This window comes from Aythya marila (genome assembly GCF_965140915.1).
Source record: "Aythya marila genome assembly, chromosome: 4".
Lineage (NCBI taxonomy): Eukaryota > Metazoa > Chordata > Aves > Anseriformes > Anatidae > Aythya > Aythya marila.
In genome coordinates, this window is record NC_139045.1 from 48,840,667 (window position 1) to 48,864,593 (window position 23,927).

At 39.1% G+C, this 23,927-nt stretch overlaps 1 protein-coding gene across 1 annotated transcript in view; it reads left to right on the forward strand.

Annotated features, from left to right (window-relative positions):
* Positions 1 to 505: 505 nt before the first annotated feature.
* CHIC2 (cysteine rich hydrophobic domain 2) overlaps positions 506 to 23,927 on the forward strand; it is a 31,127-nt gene continuing 7,705 nt past the window's right edge. Inside the window, exons 1-5 of the mRNA XM_082759610.1 lie at positions 506 to 820; positions 7,296 to 7,350; positions 7,483 to 7,638; positions 21,260 to 21,316; positions 21,483 to 21,542. Of these exons, the coding sequence (XP_082615736.1) occupies positions 702 to 820; positions 7,296 to 7,350; positions 7,483 to 7,638; positions 21,260 to 21,316; positions 21,483 to 21,542 (447 nt within the window). The 5' untranslated portion in view covers positions 506 to 701. The remainder of the gene's footprint in view (positions 821 to 7,295; positions 7,351 to 7,482; positions 7,639 to 21,259; positions 21,317 to 21,482; positions 21,543 to 23,927) is intronic.

Here is a 23,927-nt window from a genome sequence, read left to right on the forward strand (position 1 = left end):
CTGGCAGGCATTTCCCAACTAAACTCTAAGTTTTGGTTATGAGAAACACCAGAATTGAAGGGAGAATGAGAGCCCTGTTCATTTTCAGAGCTCCCTGGTGTGGGAAGGGAGCCTGAAAGGGAGCGATCCTCCAGATTCCCTGTTTTGGTGCTGCAATATCCCCGACAGGGACTGCTCCCCTCTGTGAGGGGAGGACTGGGAGGCTACCAGAGGGCTGGCGCAAGGAGCAGACCCACACCGTTGGGTCTTCCCTCAACCGAGCCGAAAACCCCACTAGCCACCCCTCAGCTAAAAACATCCATGAAACCTCCAAAAAGGGACCAAAAACAGGGCAGTGACACCGCCCACCCCGAGCCACAGAGCAGAACAACCCCCTACTCCCGCACCGCCCACCCTCCACTGCCCGCCCCTTTGGCAGCGGCGGGCGGGGCCCCGCGGGCCGGATGTTGTTGTTGTTGTTCCTGCGCCGCCCCTGGCCCCGCCCCCCGCGGAGGGTGACGGGCGCTTCCTCGGGCCCGGCAGCCGCCGCCGCCCCGCCGCGGCCCCTCCGCCGCCCGCCCCGGGGCTCCCCCCGCTCCCTTCCTTCCCTCCCTCCCTCCCCTCGCTCCCCCGCCCCGGTGCCCTCTCCCCCGGCCCCTTCCTCCCTTTGGTCTCGCCGGCCAAGCCCCGTCCCCTCGCAGCGTCGCCGGCGGGGCCCGGCCATGGCGGACTTCGACGAGATCTACGAGGAGGAGGAGGACGAGGAGCGGGCGCTGGAGGAGCAGCTCCTCAAGTACTCGCCCGACCCGGTGGTGGTGCGCGGCTCCGGGCACGTCACCGTGTAAGGGCGGCGGGGACGGGGCCGGGGGGACGAGGAGGATGAGGAGGGGGGGGAGGAAGCAGCTGGGGGTGCCCCCGGTGCCAGCCCCAGCCCCGGGGGTGGGTGAGGAGCCCGTGAGGCGCAGCCGATATCGCGACGAGTCGCGATTAAGGCGTGTGGTCGCGATTGAGTGTGCCACGGGGGGGTTGTGTGCTGCTGAGGAGCCAGCGCGGTGCGGTGGGTAATGCAACAGATCAGGGTGCCTGAGTGCCATGTACTCACGGATGCTGAAATACCTCCCTGGAAACTAACGCTGCAGTGCAAACTTTCACATATACATCTGTGCGTATATATAAACATCAAAAAATATATATACGCATACATATTTATACATAAATCCATATCTGCTCAGGGAACCAGGCTCACAACAGCAGCATAAAAGTGTCAGGGATCGTATCCTACAGCCCCGGCTCCCACTAACTGCTTATTTTCAGATCCGGACCTGTCCCTAGCCTGGCTTTAATTTCGGATCAGTTTGGTGGCTCTCCGGTATGACGCTGCTCTGGTAGTGGGTCGGCGTTACGAAATGCTGGCAGCGAGGCGGTGCAGTTTGCAGGCGGGTTATAAACAGGAAATAAGACGTGGTGGAGAGGCTTGGAAGGATGTGGAGTGGACACGAGGCCGCGTAGGCCCGGTGAGGGAGCAGAAATGTCACCTCAGAAGTATTCAGCGTGTGACTCTGCGTGCCGGTTTGCTGTGATCGAAAGGTTGTTACCATCCAGCGGCTGTCTGGCTTCTGTGAAAACACTCCGGAAGCCTTACGGTGTTTCTGGTGAGCAGGTCGAGAACACAGGCAGTTGCCCTATTGGCAAACGCAGAAAGAAGTGTGAAGAACAGAAATGGAGGCAAATGCTGGCTTCTTCTCCGTACTCGAAGGCAAGTTGTGCAAAGCAAGATCGGGGCCCGTTAATGGCACTGTGAGGAAGCCTGCATGCCGTGCCCATGACTAGCACGGCCTTTGCGGCTGACGGATAGTTGCTTCATTAATTGTTTATTAATATTCACTACATCGTTAGAACATTAAGATCTAACTCAAAATATTAGTTTTATAGGTTTGGGGTGAGTAATTGAATGTGAACATACACCTCCAAAATTAGGCAATTGGATCTTCATCTACTTTGTCACGTTGGGTGTGAACACGGAATAGGATCCGCCACTTTTACCTTTGTACAGCCTATAAGATTTTTGTCAATGATTGAGAAACGTATTATTAAAAGTTAGATCACTGTCAGGATGTTCTCTCAGTGAATTTAAGGAATAGGTCAAGCTGTATGTATATAACTAATTTGTCTTGCCTTGTGTAAAACCATCAATATGTCTCGAAGGCCTGGCAAAAACCATCAGTAAAGTAAAGCAAATACTGTATTGATCTCAGCTCTGCTGTTTAAAGAGTTGCTGTCTGCTTCTGCCGCGTGTGTATTTAAACAAAAGCTCTACTTTCACAGTTTCCTGTCATATCTTCTCTGATCTTGTATAGAAGTCATAATGTTGAGTTTGAAACATGTCATTTCCATGACTACAGATTAATGCCAGAAAGGCATTTACTATTACTTGATTTCACCCAACAGACAGTGGAAATGCGTGAGAGTCCTCTCTAAGCTGAGTTGTTAAAACCAATCAAAAGAATTAAGGTAAATATTATCCAAACAAAACGCTTGAATGCCTTGGTTTTCCAGGGTTTGGGGTTTTTACGTGGCACAGAGTTATCTTAAACTCACTATTTGGAGCCTGCTGCACACAATTACAAAGCCTCCTTTTAAACCATTGTGTTTTTTTTTTTTTTTTGAATATTTAGGTAGATAGTTTGCTGCTCAGGAGTAGTATTTGAGTTTGTCCTTGATTACTGAGGTGATCTCTTATAGTGGCAAGACGCTTGAAAGTTGGGAAAATATAGAACTTGTGTCACTTTACTAAATTGAAAATTCAAGGTATTTCATACTTTTTTTTCTAAAATATTGTTAGGGTGGTAGGAGAGGTACATGATGACTGAAATCGCAGAGACCGTTTGTGGTAGTTTGCCAGATTGTGTTTTTCAGTAACTCTTTTCCTGGGCTTCCTAATTCGTTGACCAGTTAAGACACATTTGCCTTATTCCAGCCTGTATTCATTAGTAAAATTGGGTTTGGTAGCCTTTTGCAGTGCCAGACTGACAGAGAGCTGTTGTGATGTGCTGGGGAACGCCTTCCTGTGCTGTTTATTGTCCTGGTGCATCACATGTTGATGCAAGGTAGCTCTTGGGAGCAGGAGGGGAAAAGCCCTCACAAAATACACTTTTTTTCACCCAAGTAACTTTCTTTAACTTTCTTCAAGTCTGCCTGTGTGTTTTTGCATTTTATACTCTGTATCAAGGACATGTGAGTGAAAAGAGGGCTATGTAAGAATTACGGATGGGAGAGTTAATAAGACTTGTGGAATATGTGTTTATTTTGTAAGAGCTGTGAATATGTGGAGCTAAGGAGTATAGGTGAAAACAATAGAAAAATGGCTTAGTGTCTTCACGAGAGATGACAGAGGAAGGAGATAGCGTCTATCAGTTTTACGTGTCAGGAAGATAAGCTGCAGCCTGCAAAAAGGTTGGAGGTAGGCTGAGTCCTGTGCTGTAATCTGTTATCCTTTGATTCCACATCTCACTGCTTCGTTCCCTCCGCTGTTCACAAGGGCAGGAACTCAGCTGAACCTTTCAAGCAGAGACACGTTCGAGAAACGCTTTTTCAGGTTCCAGGGCGGTTTAAGGAAGTCCTCCTGTATGAGGCGAGCATGGATCTGCTGAGGACATGGTGTGAAATGAGGAAAAGTGTCGAGAAATGTGTGCCTTGCTGGGGATGGTGCCTTATACTACAGAAGTCTGGTGCTATGTGAGGACAGCTGTGAGGAAATGCAGCTCCAAAATATTGATTTCAGGCGTTTGATTTTAACACGCTTTCTGCTGCTTTTTTCCAGAGTGGCTGTATCTTTACCCTGAAACTGTATTAGTGTTGCATGAAGTTTCTAATATTTTAATTTCCAAATTACAGCATGCAGCTGAGTGATTAACGTTGGGATCATATCATTTACTTACCAAAGCATTTGAAGTATGGAGTCATACTTTGTTCCCACCTACATATGGTAATGAAACTGTAAAATGGAAAGCTCCGGATGATGGTGGTAGCTGGTTAGCTTTGATGTTTTGGTTTAGCAACCCCACCATATATTAAACATTGCCACAAGGCTCGAAAATGGAGTCTTAGTCTCCATATTAGTTTTAGGCTTATAAATTCACCGAATTGTGACTGTGTTGGTCAGAAGTTTCTGTGCTGGAAATCCGACTCAGTGAGTTTGTAAAAGCGATGTGACTATTTCCAAACAGGAGACTGGGGGAAAATGTTTTGTCCATGCTAAATTCTGGGATGCTTTTATTAAAAACAAGACAAATCTCAGGTAACTCTTAACTCCAGAGCTTTTCAGTTGGGCTGTCTTTGTCAGGTGTATCTCCTGTGACCTGCATCGGTATTTGCTTATATTTGATGAAGCTGTTAACTTCTAAATACTTTTGGATCACACATTCACACAAAAGCCTTGTTTCCGTTCTGCTGATTTCACGGCCAGACCTCAGCATGAGACTGCAATTACGTCCTCCTGAGACTTCACTGAGAGCAGGGGGACTTCCCCGGGCCTTTGCCCTACCTGCTTATGCCTCAGGGTAAAGGGCTTCCTCAGCACTGCAGGCAGAGGAACAGCAGAAACTGTCTCATCTCATGGTCTGGAGCTCAGCCTCATTTCAGTTTGTGGGCCAAGAGTTGCTTTGGACTGAATTATTCTTACAGTAGGCCACTCCCCTATCATCATTGTTTGTATTGAATTCCATTATTCATAGTAAATCTCTTCTGGATGCTGAAGCATCAAGTATATGAAGCTCGTTTTGTGATTCCTTCTTTGAAGATAAGTCTGTTTAGAGAGAATCTGTCTCTGGTGTTGATTTGATGAATTATGTAGTAGAGTGGTGTTACCAGGCTTGGCTGTTTGAGGTCTGTGTGGATCCAAGGGATTTTTTCAGGCCCTGGTTTCCGCTTCAGCATACTGCCAGTTTTAAGTAGCTTAACTGATAGGGCATGACACTTCTTGCTGACATTTACATAACTTTTGCTTGGGCGCTTGGTTTCACTCAGGATTTTGGAGAAAGGTGGGCTGTCTTCTTGTCATGGAATATTCAGCAGGGTTTTCAGTGGTGGAGGTGTGTTTACAATAAGCATGTGGGTGTTTGTTTGTGGGGGAGGTTTTTTTTTATTCTGAGATGAGCTGGCAACCTTGCCACGTATTTCTCTGGTTAATGATTTTCACTTGTTGCTTTGTTTTGAGGGGCGTGTAGGGACTGCAGAGCTCCCATTCTAGTTATGAATACTCTAATCTGCCAGTTAATTTCTGTCTAAGTAAGGTACGGGCTGCAGTCAGCGGCAGGAAGATGACTTGTTTAACTTTTCCTGAAGAACATATGTAGAAATTATCTAGGCATAAAATCGATAAAGCATCCTCCAGCACAATACGCTCTTGCAAACTCTGGCAGCAGACTTTGCTACCTTGAGGTTGCGTGCAAGTCTGGCTGTTCCTGATGTCTGTTCTCTGGGTAGCCTCTGGCATCTGCAGTTGTGTAGGGGGTGATGTGTACTTTAACAATATCTTTCCTTTTGGTGTCTGTTTGTCTGGGAACTTGCTTAACTTCTTTTAAAATCTGTTGGTGCAGTCTGCCTCCATAATCTCAAGTGGAAACAAACTCCGAAGTTTGCTACTTGCAGTTTAAAGAAGCACTTTCGTTTGTCTGTTTTAAACCAATCTCCTCCTAGTTTTGTGAGTGCTCTCTGTTGTGGGATTTGGTGATTAACAGTTAATCATTCACCTGATTCGCTGCTTTCCTGAATCTTTGCACTTTGATCATATACCTCCCCCCAGACTTTTCTTTTCCAAGTTACTGTCTGCCTTTTGGCCTCATAAAGCAACTTATTCACTTTATTATAGTTTGCTTCCTTCTATCTGCTTTCTCTTAGCTCCACCAAGTCCCCCATGAATACATGGGTACAGGGAGTCCAAATGATGCTCTTCTTAATCACAGACCTAGTGGTGCTCATTATTTTGTTCCCACTTCTGATGGCTGCCGCTATCAATGAGCAGTGAGTCAAGAGAATCATGAGTGGTGATAAAAGCTCTCCTTCAAGATCTGTAGCTGCCTAACTAACTTGTAAGCATAGTTTAGATCACCTTTCCCCAGCACATTTTATTTATCTTTAAGCTCACCTGCCACTTGGGTTTTGGCCAGTTGGTTTTGTGAGGTCCTTCAGCATTGCCTCTCCACTGGTACAGCATCTAACTGCACATTGACCGTGTGATGACTTGGAGAGAGTTCTCTGTTGACATGTGGAGTGCTCAGCTTAGTAAGAAAAAGATTGCCTGGGGAATGCCTAGCTGCTCAGTAATCATATTGTGAAAGCAAATTACTTCTCTAAAATCTTCAGCTATGGAAGCTCAACTAAGCTTTTCTACACATGGCTGAGTTGGGTGATGGATCTTGCTGCAGGCATTCAAGTTGAGCAGTTTAATTTCTGATTTGAGTTGTTTGAAGTATCTGATGGTAAGAGTGCTTTTCTGGTTTATATTCAGGAAGTTATTAATTGCAAATTAAATTTTACACGGAGTGCTGTTTACCAGATTAGTAGCCAGTCATACACTCTTATTAGTGGCTTTGCTCGTAGAAGCTATACCCCAGACTGGATGCCAGAAAGCGTTTGGGTTTTCTTTGAAATTCATCCATTCATAAATCCTGCCTGCGAACCATTTTCTATCAACTGATAGAAAACAGACTTTTTTTTTTTTTTTTTGAAGACGAGGTGAAACTTATAATCTGGACCTTATGCAACACAGAATAGTCAGTAATTTTAGCCCATCTTAAGTTACTTGATAGCTTTTTATTTTCAACTGGTACTGTTTTTTTTTGGAAAGTAAAATTTAAACCATGTTTTGTTAAGTAGTATAGTGTTCTGAAACTTAATAGTATTTTTTTCGGAATAAGCAAGCTGGTATCGACCCCCTTTTTATGTTTAGAACAGTTACCTAATGTTATTTTTGTCAGAGCCTGCTAAATGAGCTTTTCTTCAAGATACATCTGTACTGGGTGGGGTGCGGGGATCCAAGCCATGGCATTAACTTAGTTCGCCTCCCTTTTTAAGTACTTGTAAAGGTTTTGATGAGTTTGGAGAAGAATCAACAGAATGCCTAAAAGTCTATAGGCAGGATTTCAGACTATTTATGGTGGCGTACTTTTGTCTGTTAGGATTATCTTAGCAATTACTTTTAATAACAAACATTTTTTCCTTGAGCTGATTTTGTTCTAATAATACTCTCAGGATTCACATCAGGTGTTTGTATCTTATTTATGATTCTGCTATGATTCTCATTTTTATTTTTACAGGTTTGGACTAAGCAACAAATTTGAAGCAGAATTTCCTTCATCTTTAACTGGAAAGGTGAGTAATGGTGAATAAAAAATTGGAATTTAAAACTTCTGCTATTAAAAAAGCAGGAGTTCAAGGTGTTACGCATTCTAGGAGCAATAACTCGTGCTGCTGTGGTACTAGGAAGTTTGTTTTTTCTTGTAGGTTGCACCTGAAGAATTTAAAGCCAGCATCAGTAGAGTTAACAGTTGTCTTAAGAAGAACCTTCCAGTTAATGTACGATGGCTACTTTGTGGATGCCTTTGCTGCTGCTGCACTTTAGGTTGTAGTATGTGGCCAGTTATCTGCCTCAGTAAAAGAGTAAGTTGAACTATTTTTTTCATTTTCAATGGTCAAAATTCTGTTGGTTTTGTTCTCACTTTGTTTTTTTTTGTTTGTTTGTTTCTTTCCAACTTCAAAAACTGTATGCTAGAGCTTGCTTAGATGCGTTTGATTTTACACATTTTGATCTCAGTTGTCTGTTGTACCACTTAAAGCTACAACAGGCCCCAGTCAGAATGCTGAGCTTACAACTCAGTGACTGGTAGTTTTGCTGTCTCTGCTAGAAACACGTACTGTACAGCACGTACTGTTATTGAAATAATTCTCAATGTACTTTTTTAATAGCTTCATCTTCTCCACAGTACCCTGTCTAGCATCATCAGAACTGGGCAATGACTGACAGTTTGTTGTGAGGAGCTTCTAATTACACCGTGGCCTAAATAGCTATGTGCTTTAAAAATATATTTAAGATAGTGATTTATTTCTTTATCTTCCTTCCAAGATGTAGATGAATGTTTTTTTTTTCTTATATTAACAACTAGAAAGTGTCTTACTTAGAACAGAAGTTCCTTGCATGTGCCTGCTTTTTCACTTCCTTTCCCCCAGAGTACATAATTAGGTCACCCTCTCATCTCTTCAGTTTCCATATACATAAAAATTCTTTGGCTAGTCCTATTTTGCTTCTTTGCAAGAAGTTCTTGTGCCTCTGCATCCTCTCCTCACTATTGGTGCTGTTAGTCTCTCCATTTTGTGGCAAGGCTTGTGTGTGTTCTATTTTGTGTAATATCCCTTTATACTAAAAATTGTTGTACAGTACATTGAACACCACTGTGCTTTTCTTTATCAAAGTCCTCATTTTACACAGTTGGTAAATCAAGCTGTTCTAAAGTTGACAGTGACCATACGTTTCTGCAATATGGCCCTAAAATTTTCCTTGCACGTCTTCTCGATACTGATCGAGCATTTGCAGTTCTGGGCTTCTGCACAAATGCATGCATGCTCAAGCAGGTGGCGTTACTAAAACCAGAAGCTGGGCAAGCTGCTTTTGTAGTCTTAAGTATCAGTGGTAGCATTAGATGCTGCAAAAGCAGTGTGTAGAGGCCTGAAATCCCCATGTATTGGAAAGAAAAAAAAAGGACGATCAAAGCAGAACAAAACTTGTACACATTTCTTTTCTCCTCTAACTTTGTGTAGAGCTTAATGATTAGTCCCTCCGAGGGGTTACTTATGACTGGTTTTAATTGCGTATAAAATAGCCTGCTGGTAATGTTGGAATCCAATTAAAAAAATATAGTTGTTGTCAACATGAATTATATCAAGCCCTTGGTTTTACATCTTCAAGCTCTCATGAACGAGTGAGTTTTCTGTAGGATAACCGTATATCCTGGACGTCTACTGCAAGAAATCAGAATTTGTTGATTGCATCAACAGATAAGTTAGTGATCTAACTAGCTTGCAGAGAAGACTACCTTCTCCATTCCAAGCTTCATTACAAACAATGGTTTGTATGGCTGCTGTCAATTTTTAAGTTATAAAGGAGAAAGCTTCTGGTGCTCTTTAGTTTGAGCTGTTTTCTCACATAATGTGCTGTTGTAGCAGGATGTAACATATAACATGTGTAACATGTAACATGGTGGTACAAAGTGACATCATCAGCTTTTGGCAAGATGGGGTGATGCTTCAAGCTCTCATTTTCTGACCTGGTGCCTCTTAACCTAATACTAAAAGTCACTAATTATCAACATTCTGACTTTGTTAAACAATGTATTTAAAAAAAAAAAAAAAAAGCCAAGGGCTTGTAGCATCTGGGGCTAGGAAGCGGAGTTTGAAGCTGAGGAAGGAGGTACTGCATAGGAACCTAGTGAAGCAACAGAGAAGTGCTTCAGTTGAAGTTAGCTTGGAATAGGAGTTAAGATAAGCTCTCTTCAAAAGTGAAATCTGGAAAAAAGTATGTGGATACTCTGTTCAGAGGAGATGGTTTAAGAAACTTCACACATTTTCCAGCACTTAAAGTTGGGTGACTCATGCTGGACTTCCAAGCTTGAGTCTTGATGAAAATATGGGTAAGACTCAGCTGCCTAAACAAAATGTCTTGTATCACTGTGGATGGCCTGAAGCCTTTCTGATTGCACCAAATACATATGTTTAGGCAGTTTGATTACTGCCCCAGAATGAAAATCCGGTAAGTTAATTAGATCTTATGGCAACATCATTTATCTGTAACAGCAATGCAACAAATAGATGTCTGCTTACGAGCTTGTTTTTTAGAGAACTCAGAACTCAGTGTCAGTTGGACATCCGAAGGGTATAATACAGAGAAGAATTAATAGACTTCTTTTCTTAACGATGAACTGAAAGGGACAAGAATCCTTTCCCAGATTTAAATTCTTAATACTAGACCTGACTGGGATAGATTTTTTTTTTTCCCCTGGTTGAGCAGATAAGGAGGAAAGTTGTAGAATATTTTCAAGGACACAGTTGCAAATTCTAGTATAAGAAACAAGCAGAGGAATTTGTAATGATTCTAGTCAGGGCTACTATTCGTGGAAAAGCAGTGAAAAGTTACTGCTGCTTGTGTTGCTTGAATAGGTATATATGAATTCAAGTTTGTACCTTAGTAGAACAAGATTAGGCAAGCAGAAAGATTTTAATCCTTTAAATTCCTTGTACATTGAATTACAGGTTTTGTACTCCCTAAGATATCAGTACTGACTTGTGTCCAACATGTTGTAAGATTTTTCTTTTATAAGGGACTTCCCATCAGTTTACGTCAAAATGCTGTGACAAGTGCAGGAGGTGACCCTATCTTTTTTGTCTCCAGAAGTGGAGAAAGTAAGATTGCTTGGTGTGAGTTTCCTGAAGCTGCACAGCAAACTGACAGCCTGGTTCATCTAGGTTCTAATCGGTGAACTGATCAGCAGATTCCTGCAAAACTGAAAATAGGCAATTTAGTATACTTTCCCTAAAAAAACCTTCAATCTATGGACTGTTCTGCTAGTGCCACGGTTCTGTTTATACATAGCAGATGAATATATTTAGCACAAAGTTATAACGTTTGAACTCTTGTACTGCTTGTCTCTGACTTTACTGTGTCTTGGAAGAAAGTTCTGTGTAGTCACAGCAGCCAGTATTCACTTCTTGAGAAAACCAGGCATCCAGGTTGACGTGCCTGTTTCTTTCCTTCTTTTAGGTATTCTTCCGTAGTGATTCAGGGTAGGAGTATGTTCACATGTAGAACTGAAATCTGTGTAGAACTTGCAGAGCTTGTTTTAATTATTCAAGATAAATATACCAGCTTCATCTTGGCCCTTCAGATGGCTTGTACTGCTGGCAATTCCTAACTGCAAATGGTTTTCTATGTAAGTAGAAGACTAACCCAGTTGTTCTGTTGAATTGCATACACAGTGATGCAACAAGTGGGAGATTTTCTCAGGCTTAAGTTTTTATTAAGTGAAATGTCGGTTTCAACTATAGAATCGCTGATTTTAATACAGGAGAATAATTTTTCACAGAATGACCAACTAAGAAATGTCTCTACATAAGGCTGAATCAGTCTGACATACTCTTAAAAGTTTCTCTGAAGAAAAGAATAACACAAATTTAAGGTTCACATAGACAAAATGAATACTACAGTTTCACAGTTTTTAAAATTTGAATGATTATCTTAATTTTTCTCTAGTATGTTTACTACTTTCATTAACTCTTTAAATTCAAATGTAGGAATGCTATCACAAATGTAAATGGCTTTTGAAAATACACACTTCTGGTGATTGGCCATATAATGATAATCTATTTATTGTGTGGTGCAAAATGAGTTATGAGTTTTGTCTCCTTAATTCAGCAGGTGCTTGAAAATATAAATTTATTAAATCACAGACATTTGTAAGCTTGACTGTTAATTATATCACTTTAATGCACTTCCATGCAACAAAAGCTTTCCCCTCGCTGTATTTTTCTTCTCATTGCTTTGTTCAATGCTAGTACTGGAAGTCTTTGTACGGTATTGTTTCTTTTCCTCTTTTGCATTGAGGTATCTGAGAAAAAGCCTGGTACTCCTCACCAGTAGAATAAATGTTTAATTTGATTCAATATCTGACTGCCTCTTTCCTTTTATGTGGTCTTGATTGGATTTAGATGAGTAAAAGCTCTAAGGAAATTGCAGGAAATGCAGTCCCTCATTTGCAGATCTAGATTGTCAATGATCTTCAGCAGTTGTACTCAGATTGTACCATCCTTTCTGGGACAAGTTCCAGATTGTACAAATGGACATTAAGTCTTTAAGTTTTTGTTCTTTAAATAAAAAGAATGACATAGTGAATTATAATTCAAAAAGCACTACAGCCGGAGCTGCCCATTTGAAGCCACTATTTCAAATGAATTGACGTTCATTTTCCGTATTAACTAAGTGCTGTAGTTCCTGATGTGTAAATGGGATAAATAATTTCAACAGAAGCAGTAACAATGAAAGCTATGATAGAATGCTAGCTTTTAAGAAATCTGGAGGTACTGCAATTCTACATGCAAATTGCATGTTTTGGAAGGTACATAGGCAATCTCTTAAAATGGGTAGAATGAGATATTTAAGGGTGATCTGAACTAATACTTTCAAGAGCTGCTTGTTTATTTGTGAATTCACACAAAGCTGATGAATACTGCTTAAACCCCATTATTAATTGTCACTTACATAGCAGTTTACATCTTCAAAGTGCTGTATAAACATAAGCTAATTACAACTTCCAAAGCGTTGATTAAATTAAATATGCGGTGGAGGAGCTAGAATGAATTTGTGGTTGATAGTGATGTTAAAGCACATTAGCTCAGTTTATTGCAGCTATGAAAACATTTAACTGATTTTCAAAACTGAAGAAAAATTTTCCATTCTGCCTTTCTGCCAGGGACTTGGCAGTAGAGATGCTCTGTTACGATAATACTTTTCCAAACAGCTCTGTGCGATGATTACATTAAACTGAAGGGGCTTTGTTTTTTATTTCTTAATACATTGTAATTTAATTTGGAAGCACAAAACAAACAAAAAAAAAAACACCAACACATTTTATTTATCCTAACTTGAAAACATGCAAAGTCTATATGGGGTCTAATCAGCTTAGTAAAACTTCTTAAAGTAGAGTTTGTATGCATCGAATATACATTCTTGTCCATTGTCTTCAAATTATATTCACAAGTTTTTAAAATCATCTCATTTCTAGTATTGGTTATAAAATGAAAATGGTAAATAAATAAATAAATAAATAAAATTAAAATTTGTTCTTCAGTGTTACTCTAGTCAAAAGAGTCACTAAATCCTCCTCTTACTGAACTTACAGGAGCCAAGTGTTTGCAGAACATAATAAATGTAAAGTCATCACATGTATAGCTCCATTATTTTTTTTTCTGCCTCTGTCTTTCAGAAGTTTTATTTACTTCAGAGCACCCCATAAAGAGTTTTCATGTGCTTTTCTGAAGGGTGGAATAGTGAGTTGGTGGGTAACAAGGCGTGGGAGCAAATAGTTCTGCTATGTCTTTTAATTTGCAAGCTTATCTGGAGGGTAGGGCAATAAGCTTGTCATGAAGAATACTTCCAAGTATATGTAAGTCACAAAATAGTAGTTTTGTTTCTTTATAGGTCAAATATAAATACATATTTCAAGAATAAGTATTCTGAAGTTAAACTTGTAATTTCTTGGGTTCTTAATTACAAGTTTCATGTTAATTGTAAATGTAGCATGTATCTTTAGTTTCCATAGTGAATATTCTAAATGCCGTTTAAAATCTAATAGCATTTGTAAAGGAGAAATCTCTCAGCATTTTAATATTTATCTAAATAATGCTTTCCATGCTACAGAGCCTTTTCTATTGTGAGGGCTAAGGTATATAGAGGGAGCCACAGATAGTGGTGTATTTTGGTTTTAGGATTGCTTTCTGTGTCCTGTTTGACATGTTTCTGAACAAATATGAATTGGCTGAGATTCATGTAGCGAAGGCAGACCATTCTTACCATGCTTTTTCAGAATAACTAGCTGGTTGTCAGATCTGGACGTCAGGTTAGGAAGGGTCATTTGTAGGGTTCTGTCCTTAGCAAGTTGTAGGTGATGCCAAATAAGGGAGCATATACAGACTCAAGGGAAGAATTAAACTCCAAAACTATCTGAAATTGATATGTTAAACTTAAGTAGGAAGTATTTCATTGAACTTCATGGGCTGTGGTACTGAAAATAAGAAACTAGAAATGACCTGCTGGCAAGCATGAGGTAGTGACGTTTCTGTGCCTCTTCTCTTGCTTTTCTTCAAAATGGCCTTGCATTGGGTTATGTTCTCTTTTTCAGTTTATTGAAGGAAACTAGGATAAAATGATATTCTCTGCATAAATGGAGCACTCTAGTAACTCAAGCACTGCATATAAAATAGTTTTATTCCAAATGAGAGAGAACAAAACATGAGTAAACAGTTCAAGAGACAAGGCTGCTAAGGAAAGTGGTGGAAGGGTGAGGGAGGCAGTTCTTCTGCAGAAGAAAAGACCATTTTATTGTTCTCCATAAAAATAACGTTTGAAATTTGGAACAAATTTGCTGACATTTGGAACAACAATGATGATAGTGATGGATTTTTTTTAGAGTAGACAGATCTATTTTTTCCAATTTGTTTAATGAACTATGGGATCAGCATGCCTGGGATTCTTGTGGTTAGGCCCTAGGCAGGCAGGACACGACAGGCCATTCCTTTCAGAGGGGTCATCCTCTTCAACATGCACACAGGATTTTGTGGGGCCTGCTAAAGTTAGTTCACTACCTTATGCTGCCTTTCACGTAACTTCCATTCTTGGCCCCTTGTCCTTAGATGTTCCTAACAGCAGGAATCAAATGCTTCCTATTAATAAATGAAACCTGGAATTCCTAGGAATTGCAATAATTTGTATTGAGGAATTATTTGTACTTTAAGGAAGGTCCATGGCGAGCGTTGGTCCTGTATTGTATGTATAACAATTCCTAGGCATTATGAGGATGTTGCAGGCGCTGTGGGTAGTTTGGAAGTTAGGAAAACTTTATAATAAAGATGTAAGCTCTTCCCTGCCAGCTGGCTTGAAGTGAATGGGAATATTTCTGGGCACAGCTAGTTTTTCTAATACAGATGTAACCTGAGATTCTTCAGTTTTTCTACCTACACTGGCCTTGAACTATATTCCATAGCATTCTACTAGATACTTTGGAAATATATGACTGCAATCCAAACTTAACATCTTTGTAACTTTAAAAAGGGGGATGGAGGTAAAATTTTCATCTGTGTTCAGTTTACAACTTCCCACAGTAGACAATACCAGATGAGTTACTTGGTAGAGATGCAGTTCTTTTTTCATTCCTGCTATGGTCTATTCAGTCTTCCATGTTCATTTTCTGTGGCCCTTTGTAAGAATGTTCACCTTCATCAGGAGGTGAACACCTTTCGTTGTCATGCCCAGTTGTTCCCTTACAATGACAGATTTAGAGCTGGAATTTCGTCCTAGTTAAGATCTTGATGCTTCGGAGATCAAGTCAACGTGTATCTGCCCATTAAAGGGAGTTTTCTACAACCCAGGCCTTCTCACGGGAAGTATGCTAATTTTCCCAGGGTCAAGACCATTTCCACTACAAGGCTTTTCCATGGCAGGGACTGTCCAGAGCAGTTGGCTCTACTTACTGTCATTTTATGAGTGAAGATAGCTAGCTCTTCTTGTTTGGTGACCTAACTCTTAACATTATAACCAAAGTATCTTTTGGCCTTAGCATCTTGAGTCTTCTGGATTGTCTGTACTTGAGAGGAAACTTATATAGGACTCTACCAATCAAATTTCAGGAGCTTTCCTTGATAATTTTCCTCTCTATCATGTTTCTTCTGCAGACCAAATTTTGGATGCTAAAGATACTTTAGAAGCAGTTCATTGCACTGCTGTTGATGTGAGCTGAGTTGGTAACTGCTGATTCTGTGCCATGAATTTAGATAATGTTCACTTAGTAACCATCAGTACACTGTACCAAAAAATCCATCAGTACATTACAAAAGTGTTGGTACAACGTACCATCAGTCTGTTGGTAATAACGAAATGTATGTTCTCCGTTGTTGCTCTGGATAATAGGCACAGGTTCTACATACATTCTCCTTTCTCTACCTCTTTCATGATTTAGTGCTTTCTTAAACAGTCTTAGAGTTTGGGAATCAAGGTAACCAGAGTCTCTGAGGAATATGTATTAGGTTTTTGGCTTAGCTTTTCAAAACCATTACAGGTAATAATGTCAAATAACACTGCTTGTCCTCTTTATATCGGCAGGCAATGACAGGATAGTTTGGGTTGGAATTAAAGACCACCTAGTTCCAATCCCTGGCCATGGGCAGGAGCTCCTCCTACTAGACCAGATTGCTCAAAGCCCCATCCAGCCTGGCCTTGAACACCTCCAGGGATGGGGCATCCACAGCTTCTGTGGGCAACCTGTGCCAGTGCCTTACCACCTTCATAGTGAAGAATTTCTTCCCTATATCTAATTAAAATCTACATTCTTTTAGCTTAAAGCCATTACCCCTTGTCCTACCATTATGCTCCATGTTAAAGAGTCCCCCTCCATCTTTTCCGTAGACGCCATTAAGTGTAGGAAGGCTGCTATTGGGTCTTCCTGGAGCCATCCCTTCTTTTGGCTAAATAACACCGATGTGGTACAAGAGACTGTTTTGGAAAGTAGTTGATCTGATTCGATTAATTAGACTTTGAATTTGCCTGTCCTTGCGGTACCCACTCAGGCTTGAGAACAACAACCATACAACTTAGGTTAGTTTGTGGATCATGTTTGTGTTTGGGACAATATCCTCAGGGCTGCCTTTTAGAAGGGGAAGTTCCCTGAGGTCAGAGTGATGTCTGTGAGGTCAAAGTTGCTTCTGCTCCAGAATTTTGGTGAAGATATTTCTTTGCCTCATCAGGAAGTTTGATCATGGGGCTAACTTTCTGCTCAAAATCATCTGTAAGATGAGATGTAGCAGTAATAATACTCTTGGGCAAGGCAGCTATTTCAAGATCTTATGAAAAGCATGAGATAGCTACATTTATTTTCAGATACTCTTCAATCCATGTAATATGGGTTTTGATCACGTTCTTGCATTGATGCTGCAGTGGCTTCTGATTTGAGCACACTGTAGCTAATCTTTAGTAAGAAGTGTCCCAGCTACTAATAAGAAAGATGGTGCAAGATACACCTATGTGGTCTAACAGACAGGGTCTGAAATCAGCTCATCTTTCATCTACATCCTCTTTGCCTTTCACAAATAGAGAATTCCCCAGTAAGATGGGAAACTTACCAGTTTACAGTTCCTGAAGAGTTTGTGTATGATGTAGTCTCAGCACAGATAAAGATGCCTTTTAGTTCAGTTATGTATGTTTTGATTACAACATTGACATTTTTGATGTGCCACCAGAGTAGGACTTTAAATTGTTTAGACCTCTTCCACAGTCCACAAAGTACGAACTCTACAGAGAGCATATTTTAGTGCTAGGAACAACCAACCAGCTGTGTAGCAGCACTATCTTCAGTACCAGGACTTTTTCATCCAGTTTTGTTTGTAGTTTTCTAACAGAAATATGGTTCATTGATACTCAATAGTGCATCAACATTAACTATATACCCACACTTTTGATCCAAGTGTACTTTTTAAAATTCAACGAAAGAATAAATCTCTGAAAGCATTTGGAGTGATAACTAAATTGCTTGGGTATTAATTTTGTAGACCAGTCTGTCTTTGCTTGCAGAATGAACAGATTCCTGCTTCCATCCTTTTTTCCTTCGAGTGAAAGGCGATGGTGTAGTTCAGAGTTCTGACAGGATCCTTAGCTTTTCTTACATGGGGTACAATACAACTTCGGGTTGTATGACAATCAACAGAAACCTCCTTAAACTGATATCCTTTTATTTTGAAATTTGAGCATGAAGTGTATTTTTTCAAGGTGTTATTCAAAATTATTAATACTTCATTGTGGTAAAGTTTTTATAAAAATAATTTGAAAATAATTTTTTCAGCTGCAAAGTCAAAGATCAAATGAATGTAGAGAGAGATTTTTCTGTTGTTACCAGACAACTATGGATAAAATTGATAGCGTTGAAGTGTTACTGTTTATCTTGTATCCCCACTTAAATATTTAAGGCAAAGGAGGTAATCAAATTAGCACCATTTTGGGTGTCATGTAAGACCTTTTGTTTAATACTGTCTAGTCCCTCACTGATTTACAGCAGGAGCTCAGGGAGCCTTGGCCCATTCACAAGTACCGTTTGGTGCAGCATGCATGTTCCAGGTCAGGCACTGCAGGAAGGGGCCTTGTGGCTGCACAAACTCCCACTCCAGATCACAACTGCATCTGGAACTGCAACCTAACTTCTCTAGACACTGCAAAGACGTAAGAAAAAGATACTGCATTTGATAGTCCAGGTAACACTTTGTTACTGCCTTATTTCTCCATTAAAAGTTCATAACCTTCCCAGTGTGTTTCATCTTTAAGGGCAAAACTTTTTTTTTTTTTTTTTTTTTAACTGGGAGCAACTGGAATTGGTAAACATGTATTATGAGTTGGGCTTCTTTGGTAGTCCAGTTTTTCAGGAGGAGACTGTCATATATCAACATCTCAAAAGAATCAGACATCTTACAGAAATGTTTCATTATAGATTGCATCTAGAAGAGGCCTATTTCAGAAAATCGTGTAGATAATATTAAATACTATCTTCCTTTTCACAGAATATGTGACAAAGCATACTTTCTTATCATTGGTATGCTAAAAAGTATACTTGAATTGTAGTTTCAGCTTTGCTCAAATATTGGTGTGAGTTTTTTAAAGAAAAAAAATGTAAAAGCTGGTTAGTATTAAATCTTCCTAATAAGCAAGTCTCTCTTCCACTTAATTTGTGCTTTTGTTGTGGCTAACAAATAATTTGCTGTATAGGTTTTTCTGTTCACCATTGATAGAATATATAAGCTTGTCATCCTAGTGTGCTGGAAATGCTACACTCAGATCAAGTGTTCCTTTCTGGTTTTGTATATCCTCACCTGCTCCTCACTGTAAATCATTGAGATGTCAAGAGCAGTGATTAATTAAGCTGCACGTGCAAGTGCTTTTTTTCACCTGTCAAGTAGGAAGAAAACTTACTATAGTGAATTGTGGGATGCTGTTTAATTCATTTCTTTTTATTCCAAACTCTGAGGTTCGCAGAAATATTTTACAGTCTAATTTTCATTAACATTTCAGTTTATGGATAATATGGCCTGATTTTATGGCCGAATATCCCAAGTTATGCTACAGGAGGGGCTGGATGCGAGGCTTCGGGAAAGCAAATAATCGCGGTGGCGAGGCAGCCCGTGTTTTTATCTAATGCTAGTCAAATGACTTTAAACTGGCTTCTTGTTCAAATAAACCAATTAATACTGCATAACTACCTATCAATTTCTTATTTATGTGTATGTATTGTAATATATGTGTAATTTTATTGGAATTTGAAAAGCTTAGATGTTTTTCACACCCCTTTGGGCAAACAATGAAATTAAATTGTATAGTGATCTTAATCTATTATTAAAAGGTCCTGGAAAGGAAGATTACAAGGTAGATTCAGGTTTTGAATCGGTTTTGCCATTGGTTTAGCAGCGGGTGGGCAGGCAGATGCCTGCTCAGAGTAGAACCTATTGCCATTTTTCACCATTGATAGAGTAGCCTTTCAGAGTCAATGAGCTCTGTCAATGTGAGCTTGTCAAGGCTACAACTTCATAGACCTGAGAGGCGGTTTGAGAGGTCAGCCCTTTTCAGGTTTGCTGTGATGCAAATGAACTTTAATGCTTAAACAACTATTGGAATTTTTATGTCTGCTCCTTGTTCTTTTTTCTTCACAAAGTCATTGACGAGACATTCAGTGCTTTTTAAATTGGAAGTTGCATTGTGCTAAAGACCTAGTACAGATTTACGGAGGGCTGAAAGCAGTTAGATCATGTTCTTTTCATGGTGCGATTAGAATCAAATCGATTTCCCTACAGCCTTCAGCATTCAGATGGCAATTTTAACAAAGCTTGGGGGCTAGACAAGGGACAAAACGACTGAACTGAATGTTAATTACACTCTGCAGCCTTATTTTCTTTTGATTTGGAGCTGACTGGCAACTAAATTAACAAAAGTGTGACCATAACTGCTGCCCTATTTTCATTTAAAAGGAGAGCAGACTCTAAAAGGCTATCTTTACAAAGAAACAAGTGAGGTCTGCTGATTATTGTTAAAGGGCACTGTCTTTAAAAACATAATAATAACAATAACCCTCAAAATACTCAATTCCGAACTGAAGTGATAAATTAGTCATTGGCACATCCACCTTTTGGATAATTCCCTGACTTGTGCTTTTTAAAATACAGCGTAATAAAAATTCAGCACACTGATTATTTATAGATAGCCATGATCTAATTTTTAATCATGTGACCACAGTGCATGCTTGGATGCTACCGCAATACTGCACCGGAGGCTAACTGGAGTTTTAAAAGCAAAATGTTAGTATTTGATGGGAAAGGAATAATTTGTTGTCCAATTTTTATTTCGTTCAGATGTTCTTCTTTGCCAGGCCGGCATTTAGTTTGATTTGTTAAGGTTCATGTACAGTACTTGTATTTTGTAGTAATAACAGCAAGATGCTTTCTCATCCCTTCCCCTCACCCCTCTGTGCCTTGTAAGGAAGCTGCAGCTGCACAAAGTTGTATTTGATCCTTGTCATTGCTCCGTCCTTTTGCACCTGCAGCTCTGTTGGTCTCATCTTAACACCTGGCACCATGAATTATCCTCTATTTATTCATAGTCAGTAGCAAATCCCATTTAGAGCTAAGCAGTATATATTCTGGCAGTCAAATGACCATAAATGTCAGAATGTATTTCTCAAATGTAAATATAACTGAATAACTATATTCAAAACGCCGTGAAACTTTACAGCACAGAAAGTCCTTTAATGCTGGCGTGTGTAGTCTTAAAGCTGTGAAGGAACAGATTTCAGAATCCTCTATCTGAAGTGTCAAGTGTGGTAAAGACAGGCAGTAAAACTTGGCTTGAGGCTCCTATATACAGGATTTGCTCTTTATACAAATCCTAGATTTTGTAAGTTAAATTTGTGCAAGTTACCATAACTTTCTGTGTTTGGTTATTTGCTCTCTAGAATCTCGATATAAATGTAACTTTTTTTTTTTTTTAATTTTATTTTCTCAAATAGACTATTGTATATCTGTACTTGACGTAGTAACATTTGTTGGTTCAAATACCAGCTTTGTAAGAAGCAGTGTATTGAGACCACGGGTACTAGGGAGCAGCGTTTATGCTTGCATTTATACTTGGATCACTTTAAAGTTTCTGTAGTAGGTTTTGAACCCGTAGCTGCTATAAAAACATATGTGAGAAAAGCTTTTGTTCCAAAATGGTTAGATTTTTCTACACCGTTTTGAAGATAGTTATTTGGGTGTCACGAAAAGTTGTTTTCTGCGCTGGTTACTATTTAATACCAGGGAAGTTTTGATAGTACTACAGACCACCCTGTACTCAGTCACTGTCCTGTACCTCTCTCCTTTTCACACAAAAGCAGCTGCAAAACAAAGTTTTTCTAAAACCACTCAAGAGTAAAATTCTTTCTCATTTGTCTTCCAGACACGAAGATCGATTGAGAAGTTATTAGAATGGGAAAACAATAGGTTATACCACAAGGTGAGTGCCGCAGGGAGCAGCTTCGTACTGTTGGAGTTTGAATTGCACAGTATGGAAACAGATGCTTTTGTTGAACGAAAAATATGAAAGGTGGACAAATGGGCTAGTCTGTGTGCTGCAATAAAATACAGCTCATTTTTCTTCTTTTTCTTTCCTCCTTGTCTAGCTGTGCTTGCATTGGAGACTAAGCAAAAGGAAATGTGAAACGAATAACATGATGGAATATGTAAGTTAAAGGGCTGTTTTGTGAGTTTCTCTATTAAATGATCATTTATTTTGCTTCTGATCTTATTCTTTTCATGATTATTAATCAGCAAAGGTGTCAGGAGCTTAATCGCCTGAGTGCAAGGATTTTCTACGGTTCACAGATGCATGGTTTCATGTGCAGGACTGATTTATAAAGTTATGAATGACTTGAAAACAAGGCTTCACTGTGTTCTAAAAAATAATAAATTAATTGCCAAGATAAAATAGCTCGAACATGTGCTGATGGAGTGTGAAATTTTAGATGCTGTATAAAGAATAACCACAACTTTGGTTACGCAGCAAGTCAGATATGGCTGTTTTATATGATGCTAATCAAGTCTAAAAGTATGGAAGAAGACCTTTCAACTAAGCTGTTGGAGCTTAAGAAACCTTTAGCCTTTTTAGATTTTAACTGCCCCTTACCTCAACTGTCTTGAAAGTATCTTTATCTCAAATTGGTGTTGCTATAAAATACTTTTAAGTCACTCTAAAATTAAAACTCCAGTCTTTGGCTGAGACCCCATAAGCACTTCATAGAAACATCCAGTGAGAAGTTATATGCAGTTTAAAATGAATGATGTCCAGTGTGGGATTTCAGTTTGTTTAGCTGGCAACCTTCTTGCTCTTTTTTTGGTGCTGTTTATGTTTCCGTTTTGAAAATCTCTTGGACGTAGACAGAGGGTGCTAAATAGGATGAATGTAAGCCGCTGAAGTGTAAGATACATTAGAATTTGCGGGATTTCTGCAAACTGCCTAGTAAGTAGGAGACAGGAAGGGTTAACTTTGTAAAAAATAAAGACTAATCTTTGAGAAATATCTGCTATATTAGTTCTAACTTATCTGTGATTTTTCATTGTGTGAAAAACTGTCTATTCTTTGAAACAAAGGTATCATGCATGTAAAATTGATTTAGAAACTGATTAAGTAGTAGGAAATTATATTAAAATGATCTTTTCCTTTTAGCCTTTCCTTTTTTCCCTGTTTCTGCATTAGATCTTAATTCTAACCTGAAACATAAAAAGATTTTTAAATGCCTTTTTATACAGAATAGCTCTATTCAGCTCACTGAATAAGTAGACACTTTGTATCACCTTTTCTACAAAACTTGTTAATTTAGATGTATGATAAGACACTACAAACAGCATAAATCAAACTTTGGAAAGTAGATTTGAACTTCACCTAAATGAAGGTTTTTTTATCTCACTGAAAAAAGTGGTTTTCTAAAGGAAAATTATCACATCCAATGTTTTGCAGATTCAATTAAAAAAAAAAAACCACACCACAAATGTACAATGCTAGTTTATAAATACTGTGGTTCATTCATTCTGTTAAATACAATTTAAAATGAGCTATTTGCATTACTACTGTGTAAGCATGGACATATAGCTTTACAGGATAAAGATCTAAGATTTTATTTTCAATTTGTGAAACATCTAATATGCAATCTCTGCATGTATTTAATGAGGTTTGTTAATAGACTCCCCTACACCATTTCCTCATTCTCAGTTAACTAATTTGTTAGTCTCTTTAAAACTGCTCTTAATGTTGTAGTCATGATTTAATTTTAATTAATAAACTCTTAGCCTCAGTTTTTTCAAAATAAGTGCTTTCAGTTGTGCCCCTGTATGCAAAATACTGTTCTTTGCCCACCTGAGGGTCTACGTCCACTGTCAGAGATGCTAAATTATATATAAGGTGGCCTTACTCTCTTGGTAGAAACACAGATTTCCAGCTTTTCATCTTGCTTCCTTTTTGAAATCTTGCCTGAATATTGGAAGTGCTGGTAGCTATGAAGCATCCAGTGGTCAACCTGTTTCAGCGATCAATGGATTTTGAGCAGCTTGCATCCCTGCTAAACATCAAACCACTTCTGAGTATCTGTAAAAATAGATTTACAGACATGATTTCAGTGTTCATTATTTCTAAAGTGTTGGCCTCAGAACTAAAATGTGACGGTTTTTCTTTTCTCATGTTCAGTGTGCTATCACAGAAAGACGCATTTATTCTCTAAGCAGCCAAGTTGCGTTTTTCAATCAAAAACGTTTAAAATTCTTTCTTAACTTTGCAGAAACTCAAGCTCCCCTTACAAGTAAATAAAAAAATCCTTAGTTATGCTATCAGATGAAAGTATTTTATTTTTTATTATACTTATTAATATTTTATTAATACACTCATGCTGGTGTTTTGGTAATCTTAAGACTGTCTAAAGAAAGAAAACGTATAATGTGAAAATGTACATGTGAACATTTTCTTTAAGATTTCTATTTGAATATAAACCAGGATAACTACTTGGATTGCATTCTTGAGTTTGTCTATGCTAACAAGTCTACATAGTTATGCAAAACATAGCTGAAACTTCAACTGG